This window comes from Scylla paramamosain, chromosome 16 (genome assembly GCF_035594125.1).
Source record: "Scylla paramamosain isolate STU-SP2022 chromosome 16, ASM3559412v1, whole genome shotgun sequence".
Classification (NCBI taxonomy): domain Eukaryota; kingdom Metazoa; phylum Arthropoda; class Malacostraca; order Decapoda; family Portunidae; genus Scylla; species Scylla paramamosain.
Genome location: NC_087166.1, coordinates 10,190,001 through 10,210,700, shown reverse-complemented (window position 1 = coordinate 10,210,700; position 20,700 = coordinate 10,190,001). Strand labels below are relative to the sequence as shown.

Here is a 20,700-nt window from a genome sequence, read left to right as displayed (position 1 = left end):
GAGGAATAAGGGATGATGAAAGAATAAAGCAAACAGAACAGGAAGGAAAGGAAGGAAAAATAAATAGAACGAGGGAGAAGTAAAAGAGGTAGAGAAGGATGGAAAAAACAAAACAAAACAAAGGAAAGATGAAGTAAAGCAAACAGGAAACAGAAAGGGAAAAGAAGAAAAATGACAGAATAAGGTGATAAAAGTGAAGTGAATAAAACGAATAGAGGAAAGATGAAGTAATAGAGAAATAAAAAAGAAAAAAAGGAAAACTAAAGACTAACAGGGAGATGAAAAAAAGGTAATTGTGATAAAGTTGAAGATGGAAAGAATAAAAGAAAGACGTAGCAAAGGAAAGAAGAGAAAAGAGAAAATAATAAAAGGTAATAAGTCTAGCTACAATAAAGGAGGAGGAGGACAAGAGGAAATAGATGAGGAATAAAGAAGAAAGACATTATTGTGTGTGTGTGAGAGAAAGAGGGAGAAGGGAGGAAAGGAAACAGATAGAAATAGAACGATAAAAAGAGGAAGAAACAAAAATACAGGAGACAGGAAGGAAATAAAGAGGAAAGAGAAAAGAAAACGAAAAAGAAAATAAGACGAGTAAGGAAAACATTTGTGTGTAAAAAAAATAGAAGAGGAAGAGGAAGAGAAGAGATTATGAAGAAAAATACAGCAATAGAAAGACGCAGAAAATGAGAAATCTAAAAAGGTAAGGAATGAAAAAAAGAAAATGAAGAGAAGGAAAATAAGGAGATAAGGAAAAGAAGATGAACAGATACGATAAAATACAAATATGATAAGGAAAGAGAATAGAGATAAAAAAAAGAAATAAAATACTAGATGAAGAGAAGAAAAGAGAAGATGAAGAAAAGAAGATGAAAGAGGACTGAAAGAGAGAAGGAGGAGGAGGAGGAGGAGGAGGAGGAGGAGGAGGAGGAGGAGGAGGAGGAGGAGGAGGAGGAGAAGGAGGAGGAGGAGGAGGAGGAGGAGGAGGAGGAGGAGGAGGAGGAGGAGGAGGAGGAGGAGGAGGAGGAGGAGGAGGAGGAGGAGGAGGAGGAGGAGAAGGAGGAGGAGGAGGGATAGAGAGATACGGACCGGAGATGAAAGAAGAGTGAAGGAGAGAAAGAGGAGGAGGAGGAGGAGGAGGAGAAGGACAAAGCGCAGATGGTGGAGAAGGGGAGAGAAAGGTGTTGGTGGAGAGAGTGTTGTTGTGGAGAGGTGGAGAGACAGAGGCATTGTGTAGTAGTGGTGGTGGTGGTGGTGGAAGGTGGAGAGAGAAACGGAAGTGTGTGAAGGAGAAGGGGGCTAGAATGTTTTGTTTGTGGTGGTGGTGGTGGTGGTGGTGGTGGTGGTGGTGGTGGTGGTGGTGGTGGTGGCGGCGGCGGAGGGGAAGGAGGTAAGGTAAAAAATTAAAAAGAGCTGATAAAAAAGAGGGAAAAGAGAGGAAATAAGAAAGAGAGAGTAGCAACGAGACAGTCAGGAGGAGGGAAGGGGAGATGAAAAGAGAGGAAATACATGGAGGAAATAGGAAATGGGAGATAAGAAAGGGTTTGAAGGGGAGAAGGAAAGGGTGAAAAAGAGAGGATTGAGAGGAAATAGGTTAAAGTGAGGTAGCAGAGGAGGAGGAGGAGGAGGAGGAGGAGGAGGAGGAGGAGGAGGAGGAGGAGGAGGAGGAGGGGGAGTAAGAGGAGGAAGAGAAGGATAAGAACGATGGCGAAGAGTACGAAGAGAACAAGAAAGAAGAGAATTGATGGGTTAAGAGAAACAGGAAGAAGAGAACATGAATAAGTAAGACAAGGAAGAGAACGAAGACAAATACGAGGAAGAGAACTAGAGGGAAGAAGACAAGGAGAACAAAGAGAAATAGGAGAATAAAAGTAGAAAGAAAAGGAAGATAACGAGGGGAAAGAGAAACAAAAAGAAGAAAACTAGAAAGACTAAAACGAAGAGAGGACGAGGAGAGACAAATCAAGAAGAGAGACAAGACGAAGATAAGAACGAAAACGAGAAAATGAAACATAATCTCATCTATCACTTGAACCTCTTTACAATATGACACTCTGACCACAAGTACTGAGACTAACCTAACTTAACCAAACCTAACTCCATTCAATCACTTAAACCTCTGCACGCACAACACAGGGCCCTTATTACATGTGCTGAGACTAACCTCTAACCTAACCGAATCTAACTCAACATACCTAACAACCTAACCTAGTCTAATCTAACCTAATCCCTCTGATGACATGTACACAAACGAGTTATCTCCCTGGTGATCACTGCTGCCGCCTCTTATCGACCCAGAAACATGAGGAGATGTGTCTTGAGGTGCTTGAGACTGCCAAGGGCGTGGTGAGATCCTTGTGATACGATGCTACTCTTTCATTGCCTTCTTCTGTGTCTTGTGTGTCTTCTTCAGTGTTTTCTTGTGTCTCTTTCAATGTCTTGTGCCTACTTCAGTTTTTCTTCATCGTCTTCCTTCTGTGTCTCCTTCATCGTCTTCTTTAGTACCTCTTTCAGCGCTTACCTCACCTCCATCCTTCACCAGCCGTGCATAAAAAAGACTCCTCATAAGGCTAAGATAATTAACAGCAGGATTCGAACCCACGGAAAGGAATGTGTGACGTGAGAAGTGTACCAATGAGCCACAGGGAAGGAGAGGCAGTGGGTGAGAAGAGTTTCCTTCCGTCACCTTCTTCAAGGGCGTAGTAGCAGAATAGGATCCGTGTCCTCGTCCTGAAGATTGAGTTTTCATCTTTTTCCAGCGTTATTTGACTGGGAGGCTGTTGGGTTTTGGTGTCAAGGAGGAGGAGGAGGAGGAGGAGGAGGAGGAGGAGGAGGAGGAGGAGGAGGAGGAGTACAAGGGTAAAACAGACAGCAACAGCCCTACTGGACCTGACGAGACTGTCTATGTAACTATACTATTGCCACTACAGGTTTTATGAGTTACAAGAGAAAGGAAAGCAAGGTCAAAGGAAAGACTTTATGCAGCACGGAAGAACAGTTATGGAATGTGATAGGAAAGGCTGAGAGGAGGAGAAGGAGGAAGAAGAAATACATATGAGCGTTTTAAATTTACTTTATTCTCCTACTCAAAAGGTACAATCTTAACACACCAGTGACAGAGGCACAACACGAGTAGGGTAGAGGCGAGCTAAGCTGGTGCGAGTGTCAGGAACTGAGACGAGGTGTGTGTGGGGATGAGGAGGAAGAGAGGAAGATTGGTGTAGTGAAGGAAGACATGCTTGTAATGGGTGTGAATGAAGAGGACGCAGAAGAATGAGCAAGGTGGAGAAGGTTGGTACGCCGTGGTGATCCCTGACGGTAGAAGGTAAAAAAAAAGACTTAATTAAATGACGAAGACTTTAAACTGTTTTCTTTTTTTTTTCTTAATTACGGTTTAGAGTCTTCCGCTCCTTCATCTATTTTAGTCCAAAGGAGAATGAAAAGCTGCCAGATGTGGGTATGATGTTAGGTCACCATCACTCTGCGCCTTCATGTATGAAACAAAAAGCGTTAAAAAGTGAAACTGAGGAGCGTATTCTGAAACGCTCTGCTCTCTCAATACGACTGTTTGCCAAGGTCACAGAGATGATTAGCCGGGTTCTCAGCAGTGTTTCTCTTGATAGTAGTGCAGAAATCTTGCTAATCTGTTACTAGAACCATAAAAACAACCTTGAAAACCCGCGTAACTTCAATTAGAGCCTTTTGAAAGAAGTGGAGGTGCAGCGCGGGGTGTTTCAGAATATGGTAATGAGTCAGCATCGCAGCAAGGAGGTCATAAAGATTCAGTTTTATTTAAGCCCTCGAGGAGCCTAAAGAATAAAAATTGGCAGCTGTGAGCGCGGTATCAGGTCACCAACCCCTTTGCTCCCCACTTAAAAGATATAGCGTTAAAAGTAAGACAGAACCATATCATCGCAGCAAGGTTATACAGCGAAGGTTAGGATTGCGAGATATCATTACGCACCTCTCTCTCTAAATTGATCCACTTTCTCTCTCTCTACGTGAACTGGATATCAAAGTGCAATCTACATCTAAACCATGACCCAGGATGTACCGGAGAGCCACGGAACCACTGAGCCGGAGTCACTCTCTCCCTGATTAAAGTACTAGAGATTATACGATTCACGATTTGTTAAGAGGATTACATTTAAAATTTCCCCTGCCTCCTGCTCCCTCGTGACATTCGCCAATAGAAAACGGACATTTAAGTGCGCCCAAGAAGGGTAAAGGAATACAAGAAGCTTAGTGTCGCCCACGCAACAGAAGAGGGAGGTTGTCTGTCGCGTCGCTCCTGGAAAAAAAAAAGTTAACAGAAGCCCACCACTCTCTCTCCCTTCCTTACATTTCTCGAGGCGTAATTAAAGGGAAGTTAAGGCGAACGATCAAGAATTCAGGGATCCATTAGGGCACGGCGGGAGGGTGCGAACAAAAGGATGAATCTTACGGCTGTCATTTTCATTAGTCGCCGTTTGAATTATTAAAGTATGCGAAGGGGAGAGAGTGAAATGATTTTTTTTATTGACTTACATCTATGGCTGGGAGTGTGGAGTGAGAGAGAGAGAGAGAGAGAGAGAGAGAGAGAGAGAGAGAGAGAGAGAGAGAGAGAGAGAGAGAGAGAGAGAGAGAGAGAGAGAGAGAGAGAGAGAGAGAGAGAGAGAGAGAGAGAGAGAGAGAGAGAGAGAAACACATTCCTCTCAATGAATAAACAAATAAATAAAAATCAAAGAAAATTGAAAATCTATAAAAAGAAAAATTCAGATCTTTAAACCATTCCTTTCCGGGAAAATTAATGCTGCAGGAAGAAAGAAGGGAGAGGAGAGGGGGGTAATTTCCTCCTGACGAAGGAAACTGACGTGGAGTAGTAGTAGTAGTAGTAGTAAGTAAAATGAAAGAGGAAGAAGAAGAAGAAGAAGAAGAAGAAGAAGAAGAAGAAGAAGAAGAAGAAGAAGAAGAAGAAGAAGAAGAAGAAGAAGAAGAAGAAGAAGAAGAAGAAGAAGAAGAAGAAGAAGAAGAAGAAGAAGAAGAAGAAGAAGAAGAAGAAGAAGAAGAAGAAGAAGAAGAAGAAGAAGAAGAAGAAGAAGAAGAAGAAGAAGAAGAAGAAGAAGAAGAAGAAGAAGAAGAAGAAGAAGAAGAAGAAGAAGAAGAAGAAGAAGAAGAAGAAGAAGAAGAAGAAGAAGAAGAAGAAGAAGAAGAAGAAGAAGAAGAAGAAGAAGAAGAAGAAGAAGAAGAAGAAGAAGAAGAAGAAGAAGAAGAAGAAGAAGAAGAAGAAGAAGAAGAAGAAGAAGAAGAAGAAGAAGAAGAAGAAAGAGAAGAAAAGAAAGAGAAGAAAAAGAGATGAAAAAGAAAGATCAACAACAACAATAACGACAAAAAGAAGAAGAAGAAGAAGAAGAAGTAGAAAAAGAGGAAGATAACATAAGTGGTTAGGCTTAAAGGCAATGGTGATGGGGTGACAGGCAAGAAACTAGCGGACAGGTGAAGAACAGGAGGGAGGGCAAGAGGATGAGGAGGAGGAGGGAAGAGTGAAGGTGGTATTAGTAAGAGGATAAGGATTTATGAGGGGAGAGACGGAGAGGGGAGGGCAAGAAGAGGATAAGATGAAAAGGGAGAAGGGATGGAGGAAGGGGGACGAGGAAATACGGCATGAAAGGATGTGAGAGAAGAGAGAAAGGGAGGATGAAAGGGAGGAGGAGGAGAAGTGATGATATCTTGCCTTTAGTCTCTCTCTCTCTCTCTCTCTCTCTCTCTCTCTCTCTCTCTCTCTCTCTCTCTCTCTCTCTCTCTCTCTCTCTCTCTCTCTCTCACACACACACACACACACACACACACACGAGAGAGAGAGAGAGAGAGAGAGAGAGAGAGAGAGAGAGAGAGAGAGAGAGAGAGAGAGAGAGAGAGAGAGAGAGAGAGAGAGAGAGAGAGAGAGAGAGAGAGAGAGAGAGAGAGAGAGAGAGAGAGAGAGAGAGAGAGAGAGAGAGAGAGGGAATATGAAAAAGAAAGGAACACATTCATACTCTCACGAAGTCTAACATTTAATTAGGGATATCCGGGAGTTTAATTCATGTTTATGGAAGACCCCCGTTGATCCAGAGCATTTAATTAACCAGACCCTAAAGGGATTAAGTGAACGAGGTGGAAAGGAGAGCCAGACACAAAGATACAGCCAGACACAAAGATCCATGGCAAAGTAATAGGAAAGTTATGATTATGATTACGTGTATGAAAAGTTATTGTGATGTAGTTTTTTAATGTTTCGTTAATTAAATGAGATTGAAGAGAGAGTTAGATACAAGGAATCATATGTATTGCAAGAGAAAAATGATTAAGCACTTGTAAGGATATTGTGATGGATATTTCTTTTCATTTATTTACTTTTAAGGAGGTTAAGTGAGATGAGAGAGAGAGAGAGAGAGAGAGAGAGAGAGAGAGAGAGAGAGAGAGAGAGAGAGAGAGAGAGAGAGAGAGAGAGAGAGAGAGAGAGAGAGAGAGAGAGAGAAAGTCACAAGGAGTTATATCTATGGCAAGAAAGAAATGATTAAGCACTTGTAAGAATATTGCGATGTACGTTTCTTCTATTTATTTACGTTGAGGTTAAGTCAGTGAGATGTAAGGAAGAGCAAGACACAAGGAGGTATATTTGTGGCAAGGCAATAGAGAAACGATTACGTAAGCGGAAGGATATTACCATGTACATTTTTTATTTATTTCTGAGATCAAGTCAGTGAAATTTGTTACGTTAGAGGGGCACTAGAAAAGGGCAACGAAACAAGCGGAAAAAACGCCCACTGAGTACCAGTCTCTAAAGAAAGACCAAAAAGGATCATCCAAAGATGGAAGATAAGTGTCTTGAAGCCTGAGGTGGAAGGGACAGCCAGACACCAGGAGTTACATAACGCTGTGGCAAGGCGGCGGGGAAATGGTGATCACAAGATACTGTGATGGACGGCTAGTTTCTTTTTTTCTTTTCAATGTAAGGCGGGTTTTTGGTCAAGGGAAGCTAAAACAAACTGGTGGAAAAAAAAAAAATAGCAAACTAAACACTCTCAACACACCTTAGAAACTTTTACTACGTTTGTCATCAGCTACATTAGAAAATATACGCAGCTTTTCTTTTTCAATCTAAGACGTGTTTTGGTATAGGAAAATTTAAAACTGGTGAAAAAAAAAAAATCAATCGCCTTAAACACAATGCAAGACAGATTTTGCTTAAGGGGAACATAAAACCGTGGAAAAAGAGCTGGGTAAACACTTGAAGCACGATGCAAGACGGATTTCAGTCAAGAGGAACTAAAAAACCTGTTGACAAAAGCTAATTAAACGTCTTAAACATCATGTAAGAGGAGGTGCGGTGAAGGACAACTAAAAAATGATGAAAAGAAGCCAACTAAACACTTGAAAACTCTTAACCTCGCTCTTTTTCTTCACTTCCTCTCTTCTCAATCTTTTCTTAACCTTATTCTTTCCACCCACATTTTTTTATCCCTCGTTCTTTTCTAAAAAATTTCACTACGTTTGTCACTACATGAGAAAAAGAAAAAAAAAATAGCGAGTGAAAAAACAAACAGGTGGTGTTAGACCCTAAAGGAGACAGGTAAGGTAAGCCCGTTACTACCCTGAGGCGTTCTGAGAGGCAAAGGTTAAGGCAAGGCTGCGTAAACTAGACTATTCTCTTTTGGCAGCTTCAGTGAACTTATTCTTTGTAGTTTTCTTTTGTTGTTACCCTTGCGTAGAAAAGGCATTAAAATTCAGGCAGGACTAACAGGAAAGGTGACTGCGTTTTGGTGTCAGGAGGGAGAGGTTGGCGAGGGAAGTGGGGTGAAACTGGAATAAAAGGGAACTAAACTGGTTAACTCCCTTGATTCTTGTTTTTTTTTTTTTCTTTTAGGGGGCTACACTCTGCATGGGCAATTTTTAATACTTTTCTGTGTTTTGTACCTCTGGTCGGTCCGCATGACATGTTGAAATATAGGAAAAAATAAAAAAAACGAGAGAAAGCAGGGGTTGCAAGAGAGAGAGAGAGAGAGAGAGAGAGAGAGAGAGAGAGAGAGAGAGAGAGAGAGAGAGAGAGAGAGAGAGAGAGAGAGAGAGAGAGAGAGAGAGAGCAAATGTGCTCTTGCTAGGTCTGCCTCTCTGACATGTAAAAATATAAGAAAAGAGCGGGAAAGAAAGGATTAAAAGAGAGAGAGAGAGAGAGAGAGAGAGAGAGAGAGAGAGAGAGAGAGAGAGAGAGAGAGAGAGAGAGAGAGAGAGAGAGAGAGAGAGAGAGAGAGAGAGAGAGAGAGAGAGAGAGAGCCGTGAAGCCATGAGACGTACCTGAAAAGAATGCAATACCTGAGAATTTTATTTAGTCTGTTCCTTTCACAACTGTTTGTTAGAAGGGGGAGAGCGATGAAGTAAACTTTTTATTTAATCCTTGGTAACACATTAATTTCGTGTCCCATGGCTAAAACAACTGGATTACTGGAGACTTCGACAACTTTTGCATGTCTTTTTTTTTTATCTTTTTAAACGAGTTCCTCTCTTTCTTTTTCGTTTTCTTTCTTTGGTCTCTTTTTTTTTATCATATATCTTTTAATATCTGCATAACTCTTCACTAAACTACAGACGGATTAACAGAAACCTCGACAACTTTTCTTCAATGTTTTCATTTTTTCAACTTTTTTCTTTTTTTTCACACATCTTTTAATATTTCCATAACTAGTGCCTGACAAAATAACAGATTACTGGAAACTTGGTCAACTTTTTCAATACTTTTATACTTTTAACGATCGAATTTCTTTCTTTTATTTCCTTTTTATTATACGTCTTCTATTATTTTCGTAACTCTTGAGTAACCAAATGACGGATGATAATTGGACATCTCAAGAACCTTTTTTTTCAACACTGCAGTAGTTTTTATTTTTCTCCACTTTTTTTATAATTTTTCTGGCACCTCATGGATTTTTTTTTTTTTCACGTTCGTACTCTGTCACTCGCCTTCTCAATTACGTGACACCCCGACAGTCTTCTCCAGTACTTTGTTTTATGCTTTTTAATATTCTCACTTCCCCTGACGCTTGATCTTTTACGATCTTTATACGAGAAGCCTTTTTTTCTTTTTTTCATTCTCATGGTTTTTAATATTTCGTATTTTTTTTTTGTTTTTTATTGTTTTAACATTTAATCTCTTATGTTTCGATACTCGAGGAACTGCTTCAATATCTTTAAAGTTTTTTAATATTTTGTAGACAATATTCAACACTTCTATTTTTCAATAGTTTTCGACAACTTACTATTTTCTCACCGTTTTTTTTTTACTTCCTCTAACACGTGATCTCTAAAACTTTCATTCCGGGTGAGTGTTTTTCATTATTTTTGTTTTGTTTTTAGTTTGTAATATTTTTTAGATTCATTTAAATAGTTTTTCCTTTTAATTATTTATGACAACTGACATCTGTTCTTTTCATATATATTATATATATATATATATATATATATATATATATATATATATATATATATATATATATATATATATATATATATATATATATATATATATATATATATCTTTTTTTTTTTTTTTTTTTACCAGCCTGTAGACGAGTTAGCTGACTCCCAAGGATCTTTTCACTTTTTTATCACCTTTATTTTTAATGTTTTTCTTTTTTCTTTTTTCATACCCTCGTTCCCTTCACTTTACATATAAATTGACACCTGAGGATCCTTTTTAACACTTTTCATATCTTTATAATTTTTCATACTTTTTTTTTTGAGACTTGCTTTTCTCTTTTTATTGCTTTCCTCGTCCTTGTCCAGCCTTGTGACGGAGTAACTCTTTCACTACACGATAGAATTTTCCTATGATCAACTGGAAAATTCAGACAACTATATTTTTCTTTTCAATAGTCGCTTAAATAGTTCCGTAATCTACAAATACATGAAATCAACTTCCCATTTTGTTTTTCTGTGTCTGCAAATCTCCTACAATTTTCTGAACGTTAACCAAGAACAAGCATAGAAGTGAAAGGGCTTTTAATTCAGTCTCTATAACCAAAAGAAGACAAAATTAACTTATTCCCTGTTCTCTCTGTGTCCAGGCAAATATTTCCTACAATATTCTAAACGCTAGCGAAAAATAAACGTAACAGTGAAAGGGTGAACTGAAATGAAATCTGAACACTTTTTTAATATTTTCCTGTCGAAGGTGTCAGCGCTCGTGTGCCTGGGTTACCTGGTGGCGTGGCTCCCCTACACCGTGGTCTCTGTCTCCTACGCCTTAGTGAGACGGGAGGCGCCTGTCTACTTCGCCCTCGCTCCCGTCCTCCTCGCCAAGTCATCCTGCGCTTACAATCCTATCGTCTACGTCTTCGTCAACGCCAGATACAGGTAAGGGAAGGTGACGTGTGAGTTGGTCACGCATTTTTTTTCCAAGTAGGAGAGGCTCTGACCAAGATGTACAAAAAAGAAAGAAAAAAACACAAGCCACTGAAATGCCAATCTATAAATAATGAAGCCGAAAGTATTATACTAAAATTATTAAGTGACTTGAAACCTCCCTCTTGAAAGAGTTGGAAGGCCATACAGAAGCAGGTAGGGAGTTCCAGAGTTTACAAGTAAATGGAATGAAATATTGAGCACACTGCATTATAGAGGTGCACAGGGAAGTAAGTTCGTGTTTCTTTTAGTCTTGGAAGTTGGCGAGGCGAATGTCTTACCTTTACTTTTTTAAAAGGCTCTAGTTTTCTGTTACGTGTGAAGATGGCAGGAAAAGGACATACGAACGGGTACAAGTGCTCATTAAGTTGCCGTTTCCATAAAAGTAAATCAGGAAAAGATACAAGAGCATAAGGAAATAAGGGAAGCTGCATGAAACACACTTATCTATTTCCATCTGCCATCCTCATCCACAGCCAAAACCAAGACAAGTGTACAGAGACATCCTGATACTCATTGTTTAAAATAATTCATGTTATAGGAAGTTATTGTGGGTTCCAAGACATTTTTTTTTTTAATTCTAGCGGTAATTTAATAAGGATTCTCCATTTTTTGAGAGAAGACGCCCAGGGGAACACAATGGATCATCCTTATAGCCTCTGAAAACAGTTCTTAAGAGAGGATAAACCTTTTTCATTGTATTGTCTTCAGTTTCGCTGCAACACCTACATGACGAAAGCCCTCTTGGTGTAAGTGTGTTTCCACCTAAGTGTTAAGCGTGTGAAATACAATAGTTTTTTTTTTCTTTTCTTTTTGCTGGTTGCCTCATGCTCCCCTTTCCTTCTCTATCTCTCTCTCTCTCTCTCTCTCTCTCTCTCTCTCTCTCTCTCTCTCTCTCTCTCTCTCTCTCTCTCTCTCTCTCTCCTTCGTTTTCATCACCCTACCTTCGTTCCCATTTACTCTCATTCCCTTGCCACTGACCCTCCACCACTTCCGGCACCCTTTCCCTTTCCTGTACCTTCCTGCTACTAATACTTCAACATCACCACCACCATCACACCACCACCACTACTACAGTACCACCAAGACAGACTTACATCAATTTCCCATCCTCAAACTGTCACACTGCCGACACACACACACACACACACACACACACACACACACATATTTCCTTCCTTATAGCGTCGCCGAGCAGAAGACTTCATTTACCTCACTTCACTAAGCAAAGCATGGTCTTAATTTTTTTTTTTTTTTATCTTTCGTCTATGTGGTCTTTTTTCCTTATTTTTTCCGTCTATGCGGCTTTTTTTTTTTTCATTTTGTCTATGTGGTCTTAGTTTTCTTTATTTCATTAATCTACGTGGCCTTTCTTTATTTTTCGTCCATGTGTTGTTGTTTTCATTAATCTCTCCCTTGCGTCTTGGCGTGACGAGTCTATATGCACTTAAGGAGATGAAAAAAGTGCTTCGTATCATATGAACTCCGTGCGAGAAACTCTTCAGCTCCGTCTACGTAAATGTGTTGGGAATCTTCTTATTTGTCCCTTGAATCCCTTGGTTTACGTGGATTCAACATCTTTCTCCTCCTAAGTATAGCCCGAGATACTCAAGAATGTGGGATTTTAGTAGGGAAAGGTCTCTCTCTCTCTCTCTCTCTCTCTCTCTCTCTCTCTCTCTCTCTCTCTCTCTCTCTCTCTCTCTCTCTCTCTCTCTCTCTCTCTCTCTCTCTCTCTTTGATACAGGAATATGAATGGATGAATAGATTCAGGCGAAATATGAATAGTTCGAATATTTTATTATATTATGATATATATATATATATATATATATATATATATATATATATATATAGAGAGAGAGAGAGAGAGAGAGAGAGAGAGAGAGAGAGAGAGAGAGAGAGAGAGAGAGAGAGAGAGAGAGAGAGAGAGAGAGAGAGAGAGAGAGAGAGAGAGAGAGAGAGAGAGAGAGAGAGAGAGAGAGAGAGAGAGAGAGAGAGAGAGAGAGAGAGAGAGAGAGAGAGAGAGAGAGAGAGAGAGAGAGAGAGAGAGAGAGAGAGAGAGAGAGAGAGAGAGAGAGAGAGAGAGAGAGAGAGAGAGAGAGAGAGAGAGAGAGAGAGAGAGAGAGAGAGAGAGAGAGAGAGAGAGAGAGAGAGAGAGAGTGCCCCTGGGGAGCTGCTCCAGCCCAGGTGCAGAACGTGGCACCAGCAAAGACAATTTCTGAACACAAACATCGGCTGGTGGAACGCGTTTGTTACCGTGCAGCCAAGTGTTGAGGGATGGAGCAGACAGCAGTTCAAGACTGCAGTGAATGTGTGGCTGTTACAGACAGGACAGAGAAAGGCTTTCAGATAGAAGGCATTAACAGTGACTTCTTTAGCCTAATTTGTTGTATTAAATATGTAAAGTATATATACAGCAACTCTGTAAACACATATGATGTAGATTTGCATAAATAAAGAGAGAGAGAGAGAGAGAGAGAGAGAGAGAGAGAGAGAGAGAGAGAGAGAGAGAGAGAGAGAGAGAGAGAGAGAGAGAGAGAGAGAGAAAAGCGAGCGAGCGTGTGTGTGTGTGTGTGTGTGTGTGTGTGTGTGTGTGTGTGTGTGTGTGTGTGTGTGTGTGTGTGTGTGTGTGTGTGTGTGTGTGTGTGTGTGTGTGTGTGTGTGTGTGTGTGTGTGTATCCGCCAGTATTACCACCTCGAAAAAGTAACCACAAAGAGAAGTATTTGGCTGTCCATCAAGTCTTCAGGAAGGTTTGAATTATGAAACTCTTTCGTGGATGAAAATAAGAAAATACAAGGAGATGTGTTTAATATTTAGCTGACATGGTTTTCCTTCCTTTCCTCGCCTGTACCTAATGCACCACCACCACCACCACCACCACATCCACCACCACCACTACTACTGAGGCCTTGACGTAAAAAGTAGAAACACAAATGATGCATGTTCTTCCTAGTCTCTCTCTCTCTCTCTCTCTCTCTCTCTCTCTCTCTCTCTCTCTCTCTCTCTCTCTCTCTCTCTCTCTCTCTCTCTATGTTGTTTTTTTTGCATTAATTTTCATACAACGATATGAATTTTTCTTTTTTCACATTGTCAGCTTGCACCTATTCTTCTTTACATTCCTGGTATACCTTGATTATTTAATACGTTTTCTTTTTTCTTTTATTCTGATCCTCTTCCCGCCTTTTCTTTCTTTGTTTCTTTCTTTCATCTTGGAGTTCCAGTTATCATAAATTCAAATCATCAACGAACAAAGATAACTGATATTTATGCTCGTATATTCTCCTTTTCCTTCTTCTTCTTTTCCTCTCCCCTTCTTCCTTCTTCCTTTTCTTCACAAACGAACAATTGAAACTATCTGAACTTGTATAACCTCAACACACCTTCCTTTTTCCCTTTCTTTTCTTTTATTCTCTTCTCCTCATCCTCCTCCACCATCTTCTCCTCCTGCTGATCCTCGTTTTTTTTTCCTTCCTTCACTCATCACACTTTCACTCATTCATAAACTAATAACAACATATACTTAACACACTCTTTTTTTTTCTTTTCTTCTTCCTCATCCTTCTCCTCTTCCACTCCCTCCTGCTCATCTTCGCTCTTCTTTTCCCTCCTTCATAAATTTTAGTCATAAACAAACAAAGATAACATATTTATACTCGTATATTCTCATTCTCCTCGTTCTCCTCGTTCTCCTCTTTCTTCCTTGCTTCCTCTCCTTCTTCATACACGAAGGACAGGAACATTATCAAAAATCTCATATCCTCCACGTACCATCTTTTTTTCCCCCTTTTTTTCCCCTCTTCTTCTTTCTTATCCTCTTCCACCACCACCAAGCCCTGCAGTTCATCCTCGTTCTTTTCCCGCCTTTCACTCGTCACACCTTCGCCCCTCCCGTAATACCTTCTCGTCTGGCCGTGGTAAGGGGACAAAGGCGATCGGAAACCCCATCAAACTTGCTACACGAAAGGCGCTGAGGCAAACCCGGGCCGCGAAACCCTTAATAAGGACTGACCCTTCTATCAAGCCACGCCTCGTTGTCTTTGGGGGAAACGTTACACCTACAGGAGGAAGAGAAGAAAGAAGAGGAGGAGGAGGAAATTTTAACCAGTCCAAAGAGGAAAAAAAGAAAATATGAAAAAAATAGAAGAAAAAGGACGAGAAACAAAAATGAAGGAGAATAAGAGGAAGAAGAGGGAGAGGAGGAAGAGGAGGTTTAGAAGCCATTAATGGAAAATAAAACTATTATAAAAAAATGAAAGGGAGAAGAGAAAAATGAAACGAAGGAAGACAGGGAGATCAAAGAAGAAGGGATCGAGGAGGAGCAGCAGGAGGAGGAGGAGGAGGAGGAGGAGGAGGAGGAGGAGGAGGAGGAGGAGGAGGAGGAGGAGGAGGAGGAGGAGGAGGAGGTGAGGTCGAAGAGGATATGGCATTGACAGATGAAGAAAAAAATAAAATGAAAATGAGGGAGAAGGAGAAAAAAGACGAAAGGGAAGAGGTAGACGGTTAGGAGGAGGAGGAAGAGGAGGAGGTCGAAAAGGACAAAGGAAAGGAAGAGGATCAGGGAGAGGAGAAAGACCAAGAGAGATACTTCAGCTCTCTAATGAAGCAGAACCTGTGTGAAGTTCCAAGGGTGCTAATTAAGTTACCTGCAGCAAGGTGTGATGATGGCCAGGTGTCTCCCAGGTGTGTGGCAGGTGTAGTGGCGGTGGGCTCATCTCATCATTTCCATGCATCGTACTAGCACTCATCTCACCACGGGACGAGACGAGTGACTGCTGTGGGAAGGGAAACAGGTAAAAGAGTCTTGTGTCTGTGAATTATGAGAAAGTGAGAGTTATTGAGATTGGCCGAGTGAAACAGTGGATGAAGATGAGATGTCAGGTGAAAATGTGCGTGTTATCGAAGTCATAAAAAAAAAAAAAAGATTAGTAAACTACAAAAGAGATGCAGGAGGAGGAGAAATGAAAAAAAAAATAGAAAAGGAAAAAACAAAGGAGAAATTAAAAATAAACAACTTACATGGAAGAGTAGAAAGGCGAGGTGCATGATGAAAGAGGAAATACACGAAAAGAGTAATTCTTTTGACGACAAACGAGAAATGAAAAAAGGAAATGAAAAACAAATGATTAATGAAACATAAACAACTTACATGGAAAAGTAGGACAAAGTGCAAGATAAAAGGAAAAAAATAAATAATAAGCTGAACTAATAATTCTTTTGACGACAAACGAACAAAACGTAAAAGATTAACGTACAATTTTCTGGAAGATTTACTTAAATGAAAGGAAAGAAGAATTCAAGTCAAATGAGAGAGGTACATAATATCATCCAAAGAATAAAAAAAAAAAAAATAGGTCAGTGACTTACAAAGGACGAGGAAAACGAGAAATAGAAAGGAATAATATAAGAAAAAGGGAAAATAGTTATATCACAAAAGAGGAAGAAGACAAGGAACATGATAAAAGAGGAAATAGATAGGACAAATAATCCCTTTCACGACAAAGGAAGAAGAAATGGAAGAATAACACAAAATTTATTGGAAGACATTAAGAGAAAGAAAGAAAGAAAGAAAAAAAAAACATACGACTTTAATAAAACCAAAGTAAATAACATCAAAAAGGAACAACAATGATAATAACAATGAAGATAACAAGTGGGAGACTCGTTATGAAGAAATAAAACAGGTCAACAGAGAAATTCAATATAAAAGAAAACCAGAAGAAGAAGAAGAGGCAGGGAAAGAGGAGGAGGAAGACGAAAAGACACAGAAACAGAATCATTGCAAAGACTACTACACTTGAAAAACAAAACAAAATAAAGCGAAACGAGTAACCAAAGGACACTGGGAACAAAGAGGAAGGGGATCTAAAGAGAGGAAGAGATGAGAATAAGGAAGAGAACGAGGCCAGGGCAAAAAGAATAAAGAGATGAATAAAGAGAGGACAGAAAGAGAGAGCATGACGAGGACAGAAATAAAGAGGGAAGGAAAGAGAGGACATGACGAAGGCAGGAATAAAGGACAGAAAGAAAGGACATAACGAGGACAGGAATAAAGAGAGGACATGGCGAGGACAAGAAGGAAGATGATGATTATATGACAGGAAATAAAGGACGAGGAGATGCGGAGGTAGACAGGGAAAACCAGGAAAACGGGACAAGACAGGGAAAAGACACGAAAAACGGACAGGTAGAAAGGGTAAAAAAAAAACAGGAAAATCGGAAAAGACAGGGAAAAGGTATGAAAATTATGACATGGACAGGAAAATAAGAAAACAATGACACGAGGGCAAGAAAAAGAGGAGAATAATGACAAGACGACAGGAAAAGAGGAAAATAATGACAGGATGACAGAAAAAGAGGACACGAGAATAGGAAAGGGACGACGAGGACAATGACAAGAACAAGTACACGAGGACATAATTTATGTCCACGTCAGGAGAATAATTGGGAAGGAAAATAGTAATAATAATAATAATAATCCGGTCTGAAGGGCATTTTCCCTCCTCCTCCTCCTTCTCCTCTCCTGTCATCTCCAGGACTATTGCTCGACGCTGATTGTTGTTGTTGTTGTTGTGTGTGTGTGTGTGTGTGTGTGTGTGTGTGTGTGTGTGTGTGTGTGTGTGTGTGTGTGTGTGTGTGTGTGTGTGTGTGTGTGTTTATATTTTCTCTATTTTTTCTATAATCTTCAGTGTAATTTCAACTTGCTGCAGGGTCCTCTCTCTCTCTCTCTCTCTCTCTCTCTCTCTCTCTCTCTCTCTCTCTCTCTCTCTCTCTCTCTCTCTCTCTCTCTCTCTCTCTCTCACCTTAATTAACACACTAATCAACCCTCCTGTGAGCGCCACAAGGGCCAAGCTTTCAGGTAATGACACGGTAATCTTTCACTAATTAGAGCAGTTAAGAGAATTTATTGGTTAATTCCCATTGTAACGTGACTCCGTCATTGCTGAAGCAATCATCAACGTTTATTGGACATTAACGTGGCGTCTGGCAAAGTACATGCATTATTTTTCATCCTGTATATTGGCCTTAGTTCAGTAGCCACTTATCAATATGCTTCGTTCATTATTAAAGCAAGCATGTATTTAAGTTGATCAAACATTCATCAAAATACATGTTGTCTCAGTTCAATAGCCACTTGTTAATGTGGTTCGTTCGTCACCAAAGGCATTACTAACGTTTACTGAATATCTCTGTAGCGTTTATCAAAGTACGTTTAAAATTCATCAAACTGCGTATTGTCTTTGGTTCACTGTTGTTCGCTCGATACCAAAGTATTTATTAACGTTTAATGAATGTTGATACGGCGTTTTATCAACATTTAAGAACTCTTTTTCAAGTGTACGCTATTTGCAGTTCAGTAACCACTTCTCAACGTGGTTACTTCATTACCAAATAATTAACTAACGTTTGTTGAATACCTCTGTATCATTTATCAGCATCTATTCATTATATATTAATATTTACTCAGTGGCGCATTACCCATAAGGCTGACTGGATTAAAGCCTCAGGGCTCACCAGAGGAGTTCGAAGCCTTGGGAGCTGCCACGGGTTAATATGGCACTGCATTTACTCAGTTGTGTGTTATATTTTATCCAGCAACGACTCAATCTGGCTCCCTCATTACAGATGCATTCATTAACATTTCAGTACATCTTACGATTAACATTTACGGAACATTCATCAAACTGAACTTGTCTTTACCTCAGCAAGCAATACGCCGCTACGCACACAGGCACCGCTGGAACATTTACCACCATTAATCAATCAGTCATACACTAAAACACTGATCAAACCCGTAATTCACTGCTTCTACCTGCCCCTGGAGGGAGAGGGTACTATTCCAACATGATGCATTTAAAAGACTTATCCATCAACATTTACCAAACACTAATACCTCAATTATTATAAACCACCGAAAATGTCCTTGGAAGTAACATGATTTTCCAGACCATTGTACGTCTATGAAAATCTATATTTGCTGCAATAAAAATAAACACTAATGAGCGTACAATTAGAGGTGAAGAATGTAATGCGACTGGAATTCTTTTGGAGGGTGTCACTGCCATGGCGACGCCACCTACTCGTCGCCTGCGCCGTGAGTGCGGCGCCCTTTAAAACTGACAGCCAATTTTTTTTCCCTGACACGTAATCACATTTAGTATTTTTGGCAATTATCTTTTTATTACAGTCTCTTAACTCCATCGTAAATAAGAAAAAAAGGCCTACAGGATGAAAAACGAAAGATGCAAGACGGAAATTTTTCCTACAACATTATGGGCAATTATTTTTCTAGTACAGGCTCTTAAATAATTCCACAAGAGTAATATACACGGGGAAATTGAAAAAAAAAAAATAGTTTGAGAGATGAAAAACGAAAAAGATGCAAGACTATATATTTTTTTCCCTATAATCACCTATAACCTTTTAGATAACTATTTTTCTAACAAAGGTTCTTAAATATTTCTGTAAGAGTGAATTAGATGAATGAAAGTAAAGATGAATGAAAAGAGACAAAATGGTGAACGAAAATCTTTCCCTATGATTACCTATAACATTTTAAACAATTTTTTTTTACTGCAACATATCAAATTGTTCCGTATGAGTTAATTAAGTGAATAATTATGTATCCGAGGAAAAAAAGAACCTATTTTCTCTTTTACGTGTCCATGCAAACAATTTATTTTACAAAGCTCTCAATATCAACAGGATAAACGACACTGGGATGGTTGATTAATTTCCTTCTCTTTCCTCTCTTGAGAATTCGAATGTAAAAAAATAACAACAGTATACAAGCAATAACCTAATCTCCCTTTTCTGTGCCCATGCAAACAAGTTATATTAAAATGTTCGGAATATTAACAGGACAAATGTGACCGAGAATCCTAATGCGGAAAAAAATAATAATAACGCCAAGCAAACAATTTATTTTTCCACAATTCTGAACATTAACATAATGAACGCGATAGTGAGAGGGTTGAGGCAATATTCTCCTCTCCCTCATTTAGTGGAAACTCTAATGTGGAACTAGATAACGTTATGCCTTTGGTGAAATTCGAATATGAGACAAAATGGAAATTATGTCAAAGATTAAACAGCAGGAAATAAAAACATACTTTGCCTTTTATTACAAGAGGAAGGTCACTGGATAAGAACTGCACTTTAATATTCATGACTTTAATTTCGCCTTAATGCATTTTGCTGGTGTGTGTGTGTGTGTGTGTGTGTGTGTGTGTGTGTGTGTGTGTGTGTGTGTGTGTGTGTGTGTGTGTGTGTGTGTGTGTGTGTGTGTGTGTGTGTGTGTGTGTGTGTGTGTGTGTGTGTGAGAGAGAGAGAGAGAGAGAGAGAGAGAGAGAGAGAGAGAGAGAGAGAGAGAGAGAGAGAGAGAGAGAGAGAGAGAGAGAGAGAGAGAGAGAGAGAGAGAGAGAGAGAGAGAGAGAGAGAGAGAGAGAGAGAGAGAGAGAGAGAGAGAGGATCCTTAAATTACCAACTTTAGTATCTAACGATTTTTCACCCTGGCCAATGTGGTTTGAATCACGATTAGGACAGAGAATTTCAACTTTTCCTTTTCTCTCTTTACATGTTTAGCTTTTTTTTTTTTCCCCTCCTGCAGGCAACAGAAGATTGATTGGTACGTTGTCTGTCTATCGATCATCTGTCCTCCCTGCCCTTGAGTCTTAATGAAGGCAGAGAATTACTCATTTTCTTTCTTTGTCTAACTCTCCCTCCGGCGTCCCTCCCAACAAGCAATAAATAAGGATTAAAATGTTTGTTTATTATTAATCTTTTATCAATCTTTCATCGTCGTATTTGAATCTAACGAGGTCAGTCATTATATCTCGCTTTCGTTTTCGATTCTTCCTTTACTGAATCTTACGAGGCGAAAGAATTACGAGTTTTTTTCTTTAATTAATCCTTTGACCGCTATTTGGCGCACCTTGCTTTAAATGCATACCACTCGAGATGTTTCTTTTTTGTTCTACAGCCATTTTTAAACCATAATATGAATTAGACACTGGAAAACACTTTTATTCCCACTTTTCCTTCCTGTACGTGCTTGTAAACATCTTGCCTTTGCTGGTCTGAATTGTTGGATACCGCAATGAAAGGGCTATGTCTAAATTTCCCCTCTTCTTCCTTCCTGCAGGCAACAGATGAAAGATATCCTGTGCGAGGCCCTGGAGACCCTCTTGTGTTGGTGCACCTCCAAGCAGGAGAACACACAGGCTCAGGCGGCAGGTAGGCCAAGTGTATCTCTAATTGACCTTTCACCTCACCACGACCACACATGA

General features: G+C 39.7%; 1 protein-coding gene across 1 annotated transcript in view; it reads left to right on the top strand.

Annotated features, from left to right (window-relative positions):
• LOC135107990 (opsin-5-like) overlaps positions 1-20,700 on the top strand; it is a 66,315-nt gene that overhangs the window by 35,827 nt on the left and 9,788 nt on the right. The window contains exons 7-8 of the mRNA XM_064018505.1: positions 10,184-10,365; positions 20,556-20,647. Of these exons, the coding sequence (XP_063874575.1) occupies positions 10,184-10,365; positions 20,556-20,647 (274 nt within the window). The remainder of the gene's footprint in view (positions 1-10,183; positions 10,366-20,555; positions 20,648-20,700) is intronic.